Below are 18,026 nucleotides of genomic sequence, written 5' to 3' on the forward strand. Positions count from 1 at the left end.
GAGAAAGAGGGTGCGAAGGTTGTGCAAGTGTTCCTTCGTGCTGTGGCCTGTGTCAATTATGTCATCCAGGTAATTAATACAATGAGGGATTGTCGACATGACATGCTCAAGATAACGCCGGAATATCGCCGGGGCACTGGATATTCCAAAAGCCAACCGCTGGTATTGGTAAAGGCCAAACGGGGTGTTGACGACCGCCAGCCATTTGTAGTCCTCATCAAGTGGTATCTGATGATAAGCCTCCGACAGATCGATTTTAGAAAAATATTGGCCTCCCGCCACGGCGGAGAACAATTCATCAGCACGAGGCAAAGGATAGGTGTCCACCACCAATTGGGAATTAATGGTGGCCTTGAAATCGCCACAAAGACGTAATTTTCCCGAGGGCTTCTCGACAATAATGAGGGGCGAAGCCCACTCACTGGAAGAAACGGGAAGAACGACCCCTAGGGCTGTCAGCCGGTCTAGCTCTTCCTTTACCTGAGGGCGGAGAGCCAAGGGGATCTGTCTCGCGCGTAGAAAACGCGGGCGAGCCGACGCCTTCAACGTTAAGTGAGCTTCAAATTCGGAAACACGCCCCAGGCCCTCCTCAAAAATATCTGGAAAGTCTGAGATCAAAGATTCCAATGAGTGATAGGGAACGTCTTCGGAGACCAACTGTATGGTGTCAGCGATAGAAAAACCGAAAGCTTGAAAGGCATCCAGACCAAAAAGGTTAGCGGAGCTCGCATCACTGACAACAATAAAAGTAATAGGCCGAGTGACTGGTTGGTAAGTCACGTCGGTAGTGAATTGACCCAGTAGGGGAATGAACTGTTTACCATAACCGCATAGACGCCGGTAAACTGGCGCCAACGGGGGCGATCCAAGGTCGGAATAAGTTTGTGCATTCAACAACGAAACTGCCGCGCCCGTATCTACTTGCAGTTGTAACCGGCGCGACCGAACCGACACCTCGATAAAGAGTTTGCGTGCCGAGGCGTCGGGAGCCTGGCCCGATGAAACTTCCTGAATGTCAACGTCCATGTCCTCTGTACTTGCTTCCTTCGATTCTTTGGAGGTTGAGCGGCAAACTTTAGCAATGTGACCTTTTTTATTACATTTGCGACAAACGGCCCAACGCTGGGGGCACTCTGACCGATCATGATGTATATAGCACGACGCACAGGACGGCAACAGGGGCCGGCGGCCGGAATTCTGTTTACGCGCCGTGCGGGAGCGGCTGTAACGGCCGGATTGTACCGCTCGCACGTCGTCCACCCCGGACACAGTGGACGCGGCCGCGCCGCCCTGAACCTCCGCGACGTCGCACCACGCTTCCAGCTGTTGACCTGCTGCGTGAGAGACTTCATACGATTGAGCAATGGACAGGACTTCCTCGAGGGAAGGGTCTTCTAACTGCAGGGCCTGTTGCCGGACCTCCCTATCAGGGGCCGAACGAACAATGACGTCGCGTACCATAACGTGGGCATACGACTCTCGCGACTGCTTCGTGACAAAATGACACTTGCGTCTAAGACCGTGCAGGGTAGCGGCCCACGCCCGGTAAGACTGATGGGGCTGTTTCTTGCATTGATAGAACTCGACCCTAGCCGCCACAACATGGGTGCGGCGGCGATAATAGGAAGACAGCAATCAACACAATGCGTCAAAAGACAAGGACGAGGGTTCCTGCAACGGCGCTAGCTGCCGCAAAACTTGATACAGCGAGGGAGATATCCAAGACAAGAAGAGAGCACGACATACCTCCGCATCGGCAACATGAAACGCCTGGAAATGCTGCCGAAGGCGATGTTCATATGCGTCCCAATCCTCCGCCGTCTCGTCATACGGGGGAATGGGAGGGGGGACTGCGCCGGAGCAGACGGCGTGGAGAGCAACGCCGGAAGCACTTGTTTCGTGGTGGCCATGAGCTCCGTCTGCTGCGCCACCAAAACCCGCACCAAATCCTCCATGCCGTGGAGAAGCTGCGAAACCGGAACAACGACGCAACACGAGAAAGAACGACCCTACTCGTCGCCAGTTGTGTAGTAACACTGTTCACGTTACGTCGCACTTCACTTAGCGTAGACCGAGACTGTGTCCTAGGCATGCCCGATGTTAACTCACTGGGCACGGCCCGTGCTGCCGGAGTTGTTGTTGTTCTTGTTGTTACGCCGGCAGTGGTCGCGTCCGAATTCTCGCGTGCCCTCTGGTGGACGGGACTCTACTTGCGGCAACTACCATCCGTGACGCGCCGTGCCAATGTGCGCCTCCCGCGATCTTTCTGGTGGCTACTACACCCTCCCTTTCCAACATTCTGACTACTGCACAGTTGTCTGAGGTATCAAAGGCTGCAGGTACTCAAATTGAATTGTGGTGTGACTTTGCAGAAGTTTAAAGTGCCTCCCCCGTTGATTGTCTGACAGTTCACATGGGTACAATATAAGTAGCAGCAGTGCATGTGCGAGCAACCATGGTCACAGCAACAGCAGCATAGCAATCCTGGCAATGAACAACAACACAAGTGCTCTGTACTTCCCTCCAGATTCTCTTAAGCTGTGCACTGTTTGTCACCAGTGCAACAAAATGGGCCACATTGTTCCTGTTTGTGATGCAAAATTCCAGCAACCTATTGCAAATGCTGACATGGATGTCAACTGTGTACAGGCAATCTCCATTGCACCCTCTAAGCTTTTTATTGACGTCAAGGTTTATCAGAATGTTTTCCACATGCAAGTTGACGTGCTGTATGTCATTACTCAACATGCAAACATACATGGACATATAGAGCCAGCATCACACACATTAGTCACTTAAAATAAACACAGTACTTCTGATTTTAGGTGGTTTCTCAACCCCAGTCAGTCACACATAAATCTGTGGTTTATCTTCTGACTTTTCTAGTGGTGAACAATGCACACATGACAGATTTATTTGGTTTGGACACCTTTTCGGGTTTACTATTTCCAATGAAGTTAATGTTGTCTCTGACCAAGTGTGTTACACACAACCCGACACCTTATGCACTGAATTTTCTGCCCTGTTTTCTTTGGGTTTGGGTTGTGCCAGTAAAAGCCCGAATCACCATGAAACTGTCTGCCAGACCTTGTGTCTTTCAGGATTCCCTGGTACTGATGGTATTCCATGACCAAGTGGAGGTGTAACTCAACCTCCTCACAGCCTCTTGGGTCATCCAACTGATCATATCCAGAGAATGGCCTATCCACTTGGTCATTGTCAAGAAGATACCCTTGGGACAGTTATCCCTTTGTGGTGGTTTCAAAGTTTCTGTCAATGCTCAATCTATCATTGACACATATTCCTTGCTCCACAATGATGAAGTTTTTGTTAAGCTCACTGGTAATCAGTTATTTTTCCAAGATTCACCTCTCTGATGCATATTTTCAGTTTCCCGTTGATACTGACTCTCACGGCTCTCGGTCGTTAACATGCCTTTTGTCTTTTATCAATACTTGTGGTTACCATTTGGTGTGGCCAGCACCCTGGTGATTTTTTGACAGTTTCTCAAACAGCTCATGAGGTCTGTGCCTGGCTGTGCCAATTATACTGATGATGTCGTAGTCTCCAGCCTATCCACTGCTGAACATTCAACAACATATGTTTGCTCTTTTCAGTGTTACAGGCCATCGGGTTAAAATGCAATTTGGAAAATGCCACTTCTTTCACCCTTCTATTGTTTATCTTTTGTTCAAGGTCTCTGGTGCTGTTATCAGATCCCTTCATCAGAATGTCTCTGCCATTGTTGTTCTTCTACACCCTATGTCAGTCAAGCAACTCCAGATTGTTTTAATGTAAGATTGATTATCATCATCAGGGGCAGCAGTGGTTGCACAACCATTAAATGCCTTGCTGCTAAGGGATGTCTTTCCACTGGTTACAGGCATGTAAAATGGTGTTTTCCAAAATAAAGTCTATGTTACAGTCTGCACATTGCCTCATAACCTACCAACCGAATTAGCATTTAGTGTTAGTGGCAAATGTGTCCCAGCATGGGCTGGACATAGTGTTAACTCATAAATATTCTGATGATGGCTCTCAGCAGCCTATGGCATATGCATTGAAGACTACATATTCACAAATAAAGAAATAAACCCAGTGTTTATACCTTAAAGAAGTTTCATGTTTTCCTGTATGTTGTAAAATTCCATCTCATCATGGATCAAAATCTGTTATTTTTGCTGTTTAACCCCTCAGTGTCAGTGCCAGATGAAGCAGCACATTTCCTTCAGTGTTCATCTCTCGGTACAATGATGAGATTCACTTCCACCCCATTGTTAAACATGCAAATGCTGAATGCTCTCCGATCTCTTGCCCAGTCTGGATCCCAATTTTGATCAGGAGGAGTTACCCTGTTTCCACATTGATGAATGCACTCCTCAAACAGTTGGTGATTTTCCAATCACTAACACTCGGGTGGTGCATCTTAGTGCTACCGATCCAATTTTATGGAAAGTGATACACTGTCTACGACATGGCTGGCCTGAGATGCCTCCATCAATGGCATCATTTCTCTGTTATTGATGGTTTTATGCTACTTGATATGGACTATTCAGCTCCTCATGTAATGATTCCCTCGGCTCTCCATTTGGAAATTCTGCAATAGCTGCACGCTGACCACTGGGGATGTCACACATCAAGGCATAAGCCTGCTGTCATGGTTTTTAGCCTGGTTTGGACAGTGTCATCTGTTGATTGATTACAGTGTGTTCTAAATGTGCATCACGGCATGTTGCCCCACAAGCTATGTTGTCTCGGTGGCAACAGCCTTTGCATGCTTGGGACCATCTCCATATAAATTTCACCAGGCTTTTCCTTTATGCATACTTGCTAATAATAATTGATGCATTCCCTCGGTTCCCATACGTTGTTCATTGTCCATCAATTTTGCCTCCGCCACCATGACAGCCCTGTTGACAATTTTTTCCATCAAAGGACTTCCAGCAATGTTGGTCTCTGATAATGGCCCTCAGTTTGTCTCACAGGAGTTCGCCTCCTTCTGCAATGCCTGTAGGATTTGTGAGGCCAAAAATATTGGCTATAACATTCAAAATACAAATGAAAAAGTACATGACTCATTCCCTGTCTGACTTTGCCTTGGATCAATTTCTGTCTTCCTATCAGTTCACACTGTTCGTTGACAACAGCCCCACTGAAGTGCTCCTCATGTGTCAACTGCGGATGCTCCTGCATCTCCTGCAGCCCAGCCAGAGTAGGCATCCCATTTCTGGTCCAGGGTGGCTGTCTGGACATGTGGGTTTAGTGATCACCCAAAGTACATTCCCGCCATCATCTCCTGATGCTGCGGTCACTGCCTCTGTGATGTCCATACAGAGGAGGGCCCCTGTGCTTGTCAATATGACCAGTTGCACCTATACATAGATAACTGGACAACCCCGGCTAGGACACTGATGTCACCACACCAGTCAGCATCACTCGATGGATCACCTGATGTGACTGGGTTCCCGCCACAGCATCAAAGTGTCTACCATCACTGGTGAATGAACCTAGTGCAGCTTATCCAATACTGCCACTAGACCTGATGCAGCCACAATCCACAGTGGAGCTGTCTCCTACATCTCAGTCACCAACTGTGGGGGCACAACCACCACAAGGCCCTCGACCTAATTGGGGTTGGAGCTCAAGCCATCGTCACCCATCCTACCCTATGAGTTGACATGAGAAGGCATTCTGTTATGCTGCCTGTGTCCCAAGTACTTCCGGCCATACATTCCAGTATCAACATGTCATCTCAGTCAGAACCTCATGGGGGAAAATGCCATGAATATCTCTTGAATCCATTCTGTTTGCCAAGGGAAGAGGAATGAAGTAATGTATGCACACTTAAAAGCCTCACGCATTAGCAGTGTGTTGTCATCCACAAAAATGCACTGTGAAATAGTAATAATGTGAACTTTTGGTACAGCCCACCATAGGGAAGTGCCTATTGAAACCCTGCCACAATATGCTTGCACTTGGTTATCATGTTATTTCTCCTTCATATATTTGCCTTACCTTATTTTTCAGTGTATGTTATGGTGATTGACATACATGCCACAGTCTAATTAAGTGTACTAACACTCTTGGTTGTGTTGTGTGTCCATGTTACAACACTTATGAGTATTATTTTGATAACAGAATAGGTCAGAATAAGTTTTGGGCTCCAGAAATCTGTTGTCGCAAATTTATAACAGTATTAACTGGTTTGTTATAAGGGTTATGTCATATGCCTTTTTCATTTTCTATGACATGATGGGAACCTAAAGATCATGAAATAGACTCCCACTTCTGCTTGAGAAATATATCTGTTATAACAGAATTTTGACCACTGCCTTGTGGACCATGCACTCTTGTACGAACTCCACCAGATGACAAAAATGTGACTGAAGATTTTGAATGTGTTGATGTCATTAGTGAATTACAACAACAGAATTTCCCAGATTTTGTGGAAGGAGCTACTACAAATGAACCCCACTTCCTAACACAGGAGGGTCTAAATGAGGTGGTTTGTAATATCAGGTTAACTAAAGTTAAAGCAGAGTTACTTGCTCCAAGATTGAATGGCTGGCACCTGCTGCAGGATGTCAACAGAGTTAAGTTTTTTTCCATCAAGGCCAAAAGGAATTTGAGCATTCATTTTCTACATAGGAGGACCTAATTTTCTGTAGTAATGTTGACCATTTGATGGAATGACTAGGTGTTGAACATAAAACTGAAGAGTGGTGATTGTTCATTGATTCCTCAAAAGCCAGCTTGATATGGGTCATGCTACATAAAGGAAATAAGTTTCCATCCATGTCTATAGCTCACACACTTGGTACGAGGAAAAGTTACATGAGCATGCATCGCTTGCTATTCAGTATCTGATATGATGACTATTTGTGGCAGATATGTGCAGATTTTAAGGTGATAGCTATTCTACTTGGCAGTCATTATATTAATAAAAGCTAGCCAAAGAGATAGTCGTTCAATCCAGGACAGGCAGATATTGTTCATCAACCACTAATAAGTGTTGAGAAAATCCTGTTGCTCCCATTACATATGAAATTAGAACTGATTACAAATTTTTTGAAATGAATGAAAGGAAGAAAGAAGTAAGTTTAGGGTTTAATGACCCACTGACAATGTAGACAATGGTTAAATCAGTGGATCATGATTGGAGTGCATTTCTCTTCCTAAAAATCAAATTCCCAAATATCAGTGAAGCGAAGCTAAAAGAGGATGTATTTGTTAGCTTTCAAATTAGTGAACTTATGAAAGATTGATGGTTTGAAAGCCAGTTAAATATGTGAGAACGAGCTGCATGGTTCTCTTTCAAACACATTGTCATACATCTTCTATAAATCCACAAGACTGAACATTACAGAGAACTAATTAGTGAATTGCCTGGGACCTACAAGATAATGAGATGTATGTAATGTTATTGAAAATGTACGTTTTGAAGACCATCTTTATCTCCTCCTTTAGAACCTTAAAGCTGTCAGCAATGAATACGGTGAGTGTTTACACCAGGACGTCAATGAAATGGAAGAAGGCTACCAGGCAAAATGGACTTCAACTATGTTGGCAGACTACTGTTCAACACTCAAGAGATATTCCTCAAACAAAGTATAGTCAAAAAACTCTTCACATACATTTTAGGTAGATAAAATATATTTTAGCAGATGTTTTACATTAACTCAGCTGTACAATTGCCAAAAATGTTAGTAATGTGATTACTCACAAACTGTGGGTGATGGAAAAGTTCTATAAAAAGATTTGAATTTAGCACAAAACAACCCAGCTATAATCACCTGTTACACTTTTTTTAACATTAAAACACATAAATTTTGTTGCCCAGTGTTATTTCTGCCTGGCCAAAAAAGTGAAGCAATGAGAAGACATCGTCCAGTGTCAATGTAACCTTGTATACATACACACTCTCAGCAGGTATGTAAATGATTAGAGTTGCAACTCCATGTGACAGGTAGAACAGCCATCAGAGTGTGTTAGTGTTATTATGAGGTGTAGTAATGTATATAAGTTGCATGAACATGAGAGTAACATGCTGTTGGACAACACGGAAACATGACAATAGGCATACTCACTATCAAGTCTCCAGACAAACACATCTGGCTACTGCAAAAGTGGATCATCTTATTATGCACCAAGTGTAGTAGCCACCAGAAAGATCGCGGGAGGCGCACATTGGCACGGCGCGTCACGAACGGTAGTTGCCGCAAGTAGAGTCCCGTCCACCAGAGGGCACGCGAGAATTCGGACGCGACCTCTGCCGGCGTAACAACAAGAACAACAACAACAACTCCGGCAGCACGGGCCGTGCCCAGTCAGTCAACATCGGGCATGCCTAGGACACAGTCCCGGTCTACGCTAAGTGAAGTGCGACGAAACGAGAACAGTGTTACTTCACAATTGGCGACGGGTAGGGTCGTTCTTTCTCGTGTTGCGTCGTTGTTCCGATTTCGCAGCTTCTCCACGGCATGGAGGATTTGGTACGGGTTTTGGTGGCGCAGCAGACGGAGCTCATGGCCACCATGAAACAAGTGCTTCCGGCGTTGCTCTCCACGCCGTCTGCTCCGGCGCAGTTCCCTCCTCCTTTTCCCCCTTATGACGAGACGGCGGAGGATTGGGACGCATATGAACATCGCCTTCGGCAGCATTTCCAGGCGTTTCATGTTGCCGATGCGGAGGTATGTTGTGCTCTCTTCTTGTCTTGGATATCTCCCTCGCTGTATCAAGTTTTGCGGCAGCTAGCGCCGTTGCAGGAACCCTCGTCCTTGTCTTTTGACGCATTGTGTTGATTGCTGTCTTCCTATTATCGCCGCCGCACGCATGTTGTGGCGGCTAGGGTCGAGTTCTATCAATGCAAGAAACAGCCCCATCAGTCTTACCGGGCGTGGGCCGCTACCCTGCACGGTCTTAGACGCAAGTGTCATTTTGTCACGAAGCAGTCGCGAGAGTCGTATGCCCACGTTATGGTACGCGACGTCATTGTTCGTTCGGCCCCTGATAGGGAGGTCAGGCAACGGGCCCTGCAGTTAGAAGACCCTTCCCTCGAGGAAGTCCTGTCCATTGCTCAATCGTATGAAGTCTCTCACGCAGCAGGTCAACAGCTGGAAGCGTGGTGCGACGTCGCGGAGGTTCAGGGCGGCGCGGCCGCGTCCACTGTGTCCGGGGTGGACGACGTGCGAGCGGTACAATCCGGCCGTTACGGCCGCTCCCGCACGGCGCGTAAACAGAATTCCGGCCGCCGGCCCCTGTTGCCGTCCTGTGCGTCGTGCTATATACATCATGATCGGTCAGAGTGCCCCCAGCGTTGGGCCGTTTGTCGCAAATGTAATAAAAAAGGTCACATTGCTAAAGTTTGCCGCTCAACCTCCAAAGAATCGAAGGAAGCAAGTACAGAGGACATGGACGTTGACATTCAGGAAGTTTCATCGGGCCAGGCTCCCGACGCCTCGGCACGCAAACTCTTTATCGAGGTGTCGGTTCGGTCGCGCCGGTTACAACTGCAAGTAGATACGGGCGCGGCAGTTTCGTTGTTGAATGCACAAACTTATTCCGACCTTGGATCGCCCCCGTTGGCGCCAGTTTACCGACGTCTATGCGGTTATGGTAAACAGTTCATTCCCCTACTGGGTCAATTCACTACCGACGTGACTTACAAATCAGTCACTCAGCCTATTACTTTTATTGTTGTCAGTGATGCGAGCTCCGCTAACCTTTTTGGCCTGGATGCCTTTCAAGCTTTCGGTTTTTCTATCGCTGACACCATACAGTTGGTCTCCGAAGACGTTCCCTATCACTCATTGGAATCTTTGATCTCAGACTTTCTAGATATTTTTGAGGAGGGCCTGGGGCGTGTTTCCGAATTTGAAGCTCACTTAACGTCGAAGGCGTCGGCTCGCCCGCGTTTTCTACGCGCGAGGCAGATCCCCTTGGCTCTCTGCCCTCAGGTAAAGGAAGAGCTAGACCGGCTGACAGCCCTAGGGGTCGTTCTTCCCGTTTCTTCCAGTGAGTGGGCTTCGCCCCTCGTTATTGTCAAGAAGCCCTCGGGAAAATTACGTCTTTGTGGCGATTTCAAGGCCACCATTAATTCCAAATTGGTGGTGGACACCTATCCTTTGCCTCGTGCTGATGAATTGTTCTCCGCCGTGGCGGGAGGCCAATATTTTTCTAAAATCGATTTTTCGGAGGCTTATCATCAGATACCACTTGATGAGGACTACAAACGGCTGGCGGTCGTCAACACCCCGTTTGGCCTTTACCAATACCAGCGGTTGGCTTTTGGAATATCCAGTGCCCCGGCGATATTCCGGCGTTATCTTGAGCATGTCACGTCGATAATCCCTCATTGTATTAATTACCTGGATGACATAATTGTCACAGGCCGCAGCACGAAGGAACACTTGCACAACCTTCGCACCCTCTTTCTCAAATTCAGGTCTGTGGGCTTGCGTTGCAACCTGCATAAGTCAATCTTCTTCCAACTGTCCATTGAGTATGTGGGCTACACCATATCTCGGCATGGCATCCAGCCACTAGGAAGTTTGGTCCAAGGTATCGTCAACCTTCCTTGGCCCACTTCGCTGAAGGAGTTACAAGCTTTTTTGGGCAAGATAGCCTATTACCACCAGTTCATTCCCAGGGCTTCCTCTATAGCCCACTGCCTGTATGGCCTTCTGCACAAGGGTGTTCCTTTTGATTGGTCGCCTGCATGCGAGCGAGCGTTCACCTCGTTGAAGGGCCTCCTCACGTCAGCCCCTTGTTTGGCTACTTTTGATCCCCATAAGCCGTTGGTCCTGGCTACAGATGCTTCGCAGTATGGGGTTGGGGCGGTCCTGGCCCATCGCAATGCCGATGGTTCCGAGCAACCACTGGTGTTTGCGTCGAAAACGCTTAGTCCCGCGCAGGCCCATTACGCCCAGGTGGAAAATGAGGCTTTGGCCATTGTCTACGCTGTTACCAAGTTTCACCCTTTCTTGTATGGCACGAAGTTTCAGTTAATCACTGACCATAAGCCGTTAATATCGTTATATGGCCCCGCCTCTCAGATTCCGGATAGGGCGGCCCACAGACTACAGCGCTGGGCCTTGTTCCTCTCTAAGTACCATTATGACATTCATTTTCGCCCTACAGGACAGCATGCCAACGCCGACGCTCTTTCCCGTCTTCCAGTGGGCCCAGATCCTACGTTCGATCGAGAGGAGATTATGTGTTTTCAATTGGATGTGGTGTCCCGCCAAGCGGTTGATGGCTTCCCGATCACTAGTTCTCGAGTCGCCAGGGAAACGGCGGCTGACCCAGTTCTCCGGCAAGTAGTTCGCCTCATTCAGCAGGGGTGGTCCTCCCGCCCTGCGGGCCGGGCCTCGGACCCTCTTCATAATTATTTTCTTCTACGAGGCCGCCTCTCGGTCTTGGAATTAGTTCTCCTTCTGACTACCGATGATACAGCTCCTCGCGTGGTTGTTCCTGCAAGTTTACGCAGGGAGGTCCTCACGTTATTACATGCGGGGCGCTGGGGTGTTTCCTGTACTAAAACCTTGGCTCGCAGACATGTGTACTGGCCCGGTATTGACAGAGAAATTGAGCACTTGGTGGCCGCCTGTTCCCAGTGTGCGAGCCAACAAGCATCTCCCAGGGCAGCGTTCTCTTCATGGCCGCCGGCAACCCAACCACGGGAACGTGTTCACATCGATTTTGCTGGCCCGTTTCTCAATGGCTTTTGGCTCATTGTCATTGATGCTTATTCCCGATTCCCATATGTGGTTCGCTGCTCCTCAACCACTTCAGACGTTGCAATCCAGGCACTAGCAAAAATCTTTTCTGTGGAAGGTCTGCCAATCACCCTGGTCTCGGACAATGGACCGCAGTTTATTTCGCAGACCTTCCAGGATTTTTGTAGGCGCTTCGGTATTCGGCACGTTTGCTCTCCCCCCTTCCATCCACAATCGAATGTGGAAGCCGAGCGCATGGTGCGCACATTTAAGACACAGATTAAAAAGTATGTCCACGAATTTCCTGCAGAGGAAGCCTTGACGTTTTTCTTGACGGCATACCGGACCACACCAATGGGAGAACGCAGCCCCGCAGAGCTCCTCCATGGGCGTCAACCTAGGACTCTGCTGCACCTCCTCCGGCCTGGTCCTCGCCATTCTTCCCAAAACGGAGTACCTGTCTTTCCACTGGGTATGTCGGTCTGGGCCCGTGGACTTGGTCGCAATCCACATTGGATATCGGCGGTGGTCCTGCGCCGAAATGGCTGCCAGCTCTATACCTTGCAGGCGGGGGATCGGGTGGTACGTCGTCACCAAAATCAGCTACGTCCACGTTCGGGCACCCACCCTCCGACCTCTCGGACACCGGCTTCCCCATTGCCGGCGCCTGTATTGCTTTCCCAGGGGACGTTACCTCCTCTCGCCGCTGTGACTCTGCCGCCCTGCGATGGTTCTCAGCCTTGGCAGCCTCTAGTAGCTCCAGCACCGGCATCGCCATCTTTTGAGATGCCCCAGCGAGAGCCAGCCCCCCTAGCAGGCCCGGTTTCTCAGGGGGCTAGTTCACCTGTGGTCGTCCCTTCCCCTTCGTCCCCGCCACTGGGTCTTGCCCCTCCCGAGGTGGACCAGGATCCGGAGTTCGACAGCTTGTCGCCAGTTCTGTCCCGGGCTCCGGTTGTGGGACGACGGGGGCCTCTTCGTGTGGGTCACTTCCAGCCGTATTCGAAGGTTCCGGCTCGAGGGTTGGCAGATCCCCTCGACTCCGGCCATCCAATGGATGTGGAGGTCATTGCTCCTGCCCGACGCTCCACCTTCCGACGCAGTGGATCACAGTGGCTTCACCCCCCGAAGGAGGAGGAGTGTAGTAGCAACCAGAAAGATCGTGGGAAGCGCACATTGGCACGGCGCGTCACGGACGGTAGTTGCCGCAAGTAGAGTCCCGTCCACCAGACGTCACGCGAGAATTCGGATGCGACCTCTGCTGGCGTAACAACAAGAACAACAACAACAACTCCGGCAGCACGGGCCGTGCCCAGTGAGTTAACATCGGGCATGCCTAGGACACAGTCCCGGTCTACGCTAAGTGAAGTGCGACATAATGAGAACAGTGTTACTTCACCAAGCATCCCATAATCACTTAACATTTTCACCTGTCATCCATGAACTAGTAATGGATACCCTGCAATATTCTATGTCATTCAGCACCATTGGTCAGATGCTTAAATGCAACTGGACTAGGAAATTTCTGTCCCATGAACAGGCTGCTCTTAACACTACAACACAGATGGCTGCATTTGAAGTGGTCCCAGTGGGCTGCTGATGATTGGAATAGTACTGTGTTCAGTGATGAATCACTGTTCTTGATACCCTCAGCTCTTGTCCTGTTGCAAAATAGCATTCAGCATTGGTGTGGACTTGAAAGATGTAGTCCAACCTATGAGGTCCTACAATCATTTAATAACATGAAGTTTATTTGGGTCTGGAGGACTACTTAAGGTGATGACGTTCACATAGTTTTCTTCAAATTCCCTTTTTTGGGAATTTGTATTGTCATAAAATTCCCTTTTTTGGGAATGTGAAGTGTCATATTAAAAAAGCAAATTATGATTTGGGAATTACTTTGACACTGTCAAATGAACGCAGTCTATGAGAAAATCACAGACTGGAAACCACTCACATGTTCCTCTGCAGGCTCCAGAGCTCAAGATTTAGCCCTGCAGTTGGTCCCCTGACTTTACAAACACTACTTCCAGTTTCTGTAATGACTACTATGTGCAGTGGATCAGCTGACACCAAACATAGACATACTTCTGCATGATGGAGTCGAAATGGTAGCCTCAAGTCAAAAACCGTTGTTATAATAGTTATCCATACAATAGGAGTGATTATTGCAGCTGGTAAGACATTTTCTTCAATGAATTGTCCTGAGAAGCAGGTAATCAATTAGGTATCTATGAAAATGCGCAATTCATGTGACCGTGTGATACATAGTCATCAGGAATATATTATGAATTAACAACTGTTATAAGAGATGCTGTATCTTAATGATGAAGCACCTGTTAACACAAATTAATCAAAAAACCTAACTTAAGACATCAACATTTGGCTGTCTTCCACAATTTTAGTAACATTTTGCTGTTTTCTTGTGATACAATCATTCCTGTAACCTAAGCAAAATAGCTCAAAAATGTGTTACAAGAGTGCATGTATGATGGACTCAGACACTTACATCACATGATCTGTTTTGTATTGACACTAGTATAAATTCATTAACATGCTTCATTTGTCAGCACTACCGACTGACTACTTAAGTGACTGTGTACCACTGAATTATATGATGGGACATGACTTTGTTATTGTTGTAAACATGACATCCCCATAGAGTCAAATTTAGTAGTTAATAATGTGGCCCTAATACAGTAATAACTAAGTAAGTAATCTAGTAAGTATGGAAAACTCATCAAATGGGATTATTGCTACAGAAAATTTCCTCTGGTAATGGGCAGTATGTCCATCATCAGTATTTGTTTCTCACTTTAATGTAACTCTCATCACAAGAAGCAAACTTGAACATACCCACTTTTTCAGGATAAAGATAAATTTGACATTCCTGCTGGGATACTGGTAATGGGCAGTATGTCCATCATCTGTATTTGTTTCTCACTTTAATGTAACTCTCTTCACAAGAAGCAAACTTGAACATACCCACTTTTTCAGGATAAAGATAAGTTTGACATTCCTGCTGAACGAACTCACCACATAGTTTCACCTTTAAAAACAGACAATCAGTATGAGTTCTGGGTAACAGCAGTTACAACAGTTGGAGAGGGATCAGAATCAAGGCATATAGTGCAAGCACCAACTGATAATGCTCCAGCAAAGATAGCCTCATTTGGTCAATTTATCACTACAGCTCTTCATGAAACTCTAAGACTATCATGCCGTGCTGTAGGCCAACCTGATCCACATCAGTACTGGAGGAAGAAGTAAGTAAATATGTATATTATAATAATGCAATATTAATTGCCCCTAAAAAGTGCATATTATTTGAAGAACTTATTTATTAGTTTATTAATATAGATCCAGAGGTGTGAGCTAGTCACTTGGATGTAGAATGAGTCAAATACACAAATGTAATATAAGTATGGAGAATAAAAGACAACATAAATATATTCTGAAACATCATGGCAGATTAAAACTGTATACTGAACTGTGACTCATACCTGGGACCTTTCCCTTCTGTGAGAAAGTGCTTTACCACCTAATCTATCCAAGCATGACTCATGACCCACCCTTATAGCTTTACTTCCACCATTACCTCATCTCCTGCCTTCCAGACTTCACAGAAGTTCTCTTGAATACCTTGTGGGACTAGCACTCCTGGGATATTGTTTCCAGAATGAATTTTCACTCTACAGCAGTGTGTGCATTGATTTGAAACTTCCTGGCAGATTAAGCCTGTGTGCCAGACCAGAACTCGAAGTCAGGACCTTTGCCTAATTCATTCTGTATATACATAGGTATCAATACATGGAACATACACATATACAGCATATAAATAGTAATGATACAACAGTGCAGTAGTAGTTTTAAGAGAATATTACAAAAAGTGGTATATTCACAACAATTTTTCCATTAAATCATACTACAATATAGACAGATGTAAAAGGTTGGTAGTACAGGTCCTAATTTTTATATTTTTCTTCAGACCATTCCATCTTTCATCAGAGCCATGTTGAACATCATACCTAACAGATCTGCTCAAAGGTTTCATCAGTTTCAATATTGATTTTGTTTTAAGGCTTATTTGATACCTGAAAATGATGGATCAGAATAGTGGGACTTAACAAAGAAAGATCTGAGTAGAATACAAGCAACAGAGATGCACTTTCTATGAGGGATCCTGGGTAAGATGAGAAAGGATAGGATAAGAAATAAAAAAAATATGATACATGCTTCAGATCAGTCCTCTGAAGGAAATTGTGGAAAAAATTGGCGGAATTGGATTGGTCATATTAAAAGAATCAGAAAAGAAAGTCTACCAAGAAGAGCTCTGGAATGGGCAGAACCTAGAAGAAGAGTGATTGGAAGATCACTAACAAGATGGAGAGAGCAGGTGAAGGATGATGTGAATCAAAGAGAACTACATTGGGAGGAAATGCTGAACGACAGACTTTGGGAGAAAAAAAAAAAAGATTGTAGGAAGTTTTGTGAACAACCTGCATCAGCAGAAACATTTCAGGAAGAAGAAGAAGAAGAAGAAGAAGAATTATAGGTTATGCAACATTAGCTTAAAATGTTTGTAAGATAGAGAAATAATTAAGTGGAGTTTTCATATTTTAATATCAACTTAATAAACTTTTCTCTTTAATTCTGTCAGCACATGAGGGACACACTTAACAGATTTCATTTATTTCTGCAGAGGAATTCTTTGATTGAGTAAAGTGGGTTGTCATTAGGTACTTTTTTAAATTGTTTGTAAACAAAAACATATTACATCTTGAGCATGTAATATTACTAAGCAGTGCACTGAAGATTTTTAGTACCAGTGTACTTTACACCCTTTTGTACAAGTACCAAATGCTTCAGTTCAAGATGTAGATCATCCTTTCTTCTAGTGCTGAGGCAATCATTTAGGCAGTTTATTTTATACTGAGCTGGATTATTAATGACAAAAATCATCGGAGATAATATATGCTGAGATGATATTGTCATTCACCCAAGCTGTTGGAAGACATTATGACATAGTGTTTGGGGATGTATCCTACACATGAATCTAACTGCTATTTTTTGTTCCTAGAAGATATTCATTGATTATGATATGTTGCCCCAAAAGACTATGTCACGTAAAGTTAAATATATTGCAGTCTATAAGATGGGATATCACCATTAAAGCAAATGTTGTTGATGGCAACCAATTTCATGATTGGAGAACGTAGTGTTCCCAAATCATCCTGCTACCTATTTGAATACGAAGAAATTTTGAAGAGTACACTTTTGTTACGGTCTGGTCATTATGTGCAATAACTATTTATTTTGGGTTCTAGTGCTTATTGTGAAAGTGGAAGAGATTAGTATTCCTTAAATTTGTTGGTAGGCAGTTGATTGTGAACCAGGCCAGAACTGCCTCGAGTATGTCATTGACATCAGACTCTAATTTAACAGCTGAGATGTTATCCATAACAATGCCCATGTCATCAACAAACATTGTGAACTTACAATTTTTGTGACTGTATAGAGGCAGATTGTTTGCGTATATCACAAATGGCAAGAGCCCAAGCATTGAACCATGCTATATTGGACCTCACTCAGAGGTGAACACATCTTGTGATATGCCATTTGAGACACCTATGACTATCTTCTACCTCTTCTTTAAGATAAGATTCAAGAACATCACGTATAGGACCTGAGAGTACATAGTGATTGCCTTCTCTAGAAGTATCTTGTAGCATTTAAGAGATTGCCCAAGACATAGATTGACAACCTATTACTGTTAAGGGGTTCCATCACGTTACTGGTAAATGGAAAGCTTGCTCGAATTGTCGAAGCTGCTTTTTGAAGGCCATAGTCATTACTGTTAATGATGTTCAGGTTTCCAAGGTGTGACAGCAACCTGTTACACACTGGTGTGCAGAACTCAATGACAAAAGTGGCTACCACATGATGTGTCACTGCCAAGTAACAGCTTGATGAAACTTGGAACATACATAAAAAGAACTGCTACAGTATAGTATAGAAAGTAGCTGGAAGAAATATAGACTGATATGAAAAGAAATTACACTTTTATTCATGGACAATAATTACACCAATTTCGCAGCAATTAATGTTACTCCCCTGGACATGGTTTGTAATAAGATGCTGAACTCCACAGACAGCATTGCATGCTCTGTCACATGATCCCAAGCTGGTCACAAGGTTGGTAAGGAGTTCTTGTGGTAGAGCATTCATTTTATTCCTCCACCTGGACAGTTGACAACTGATGGATGATCATTTTTTTTGGTGCATGTGGTGTAAGTCAAGGGAATGGGTACA

At 45.5% G+C, this 18,026-nt stretch overlaps 1 protein-coding gene across 1 annotated transcript in view; it reads left to right on the forward strand.

Moving 5' to 3' along the window:
* The window catches only part of LOC126249639 (Down syndrome cell adhesion molecule-like protein Dscam2), a 152,804-nt gene that overhangs the window by 6,562 nt on the left and 128,216 nt on the right, over nucleotides 1-18,026 (forward strand). The window contains exon 2 of the mRNA XM_049951316.1: nucleotides 14,712-14,980. Coding sequence (XP_049807273.1) covers nucleotides 14,712-14,980 — 269 coding nt within the window. The remainder of the gene's footprint in view (nucleotides 1-14,711; nucleotides 14,981-18,026) is intronic.

Source organism: Schistocerca nitens, chromosome 3 (genome assembly GCF_023898315.1).
Source record: "Schistocerca nitens isolate TAMUIC-IGC-003100 chromosome 3, iqSchNite1.1, whole genome shotgun sequence".
In the NCBI taxonomy this organism is placed as follows: domain Eukaryota; kingdom Metazoa; phylum Arthropoda; class Insecta; order Orthoptera; family Acrididae; genus Schistocerca; species Schistocerca nitens.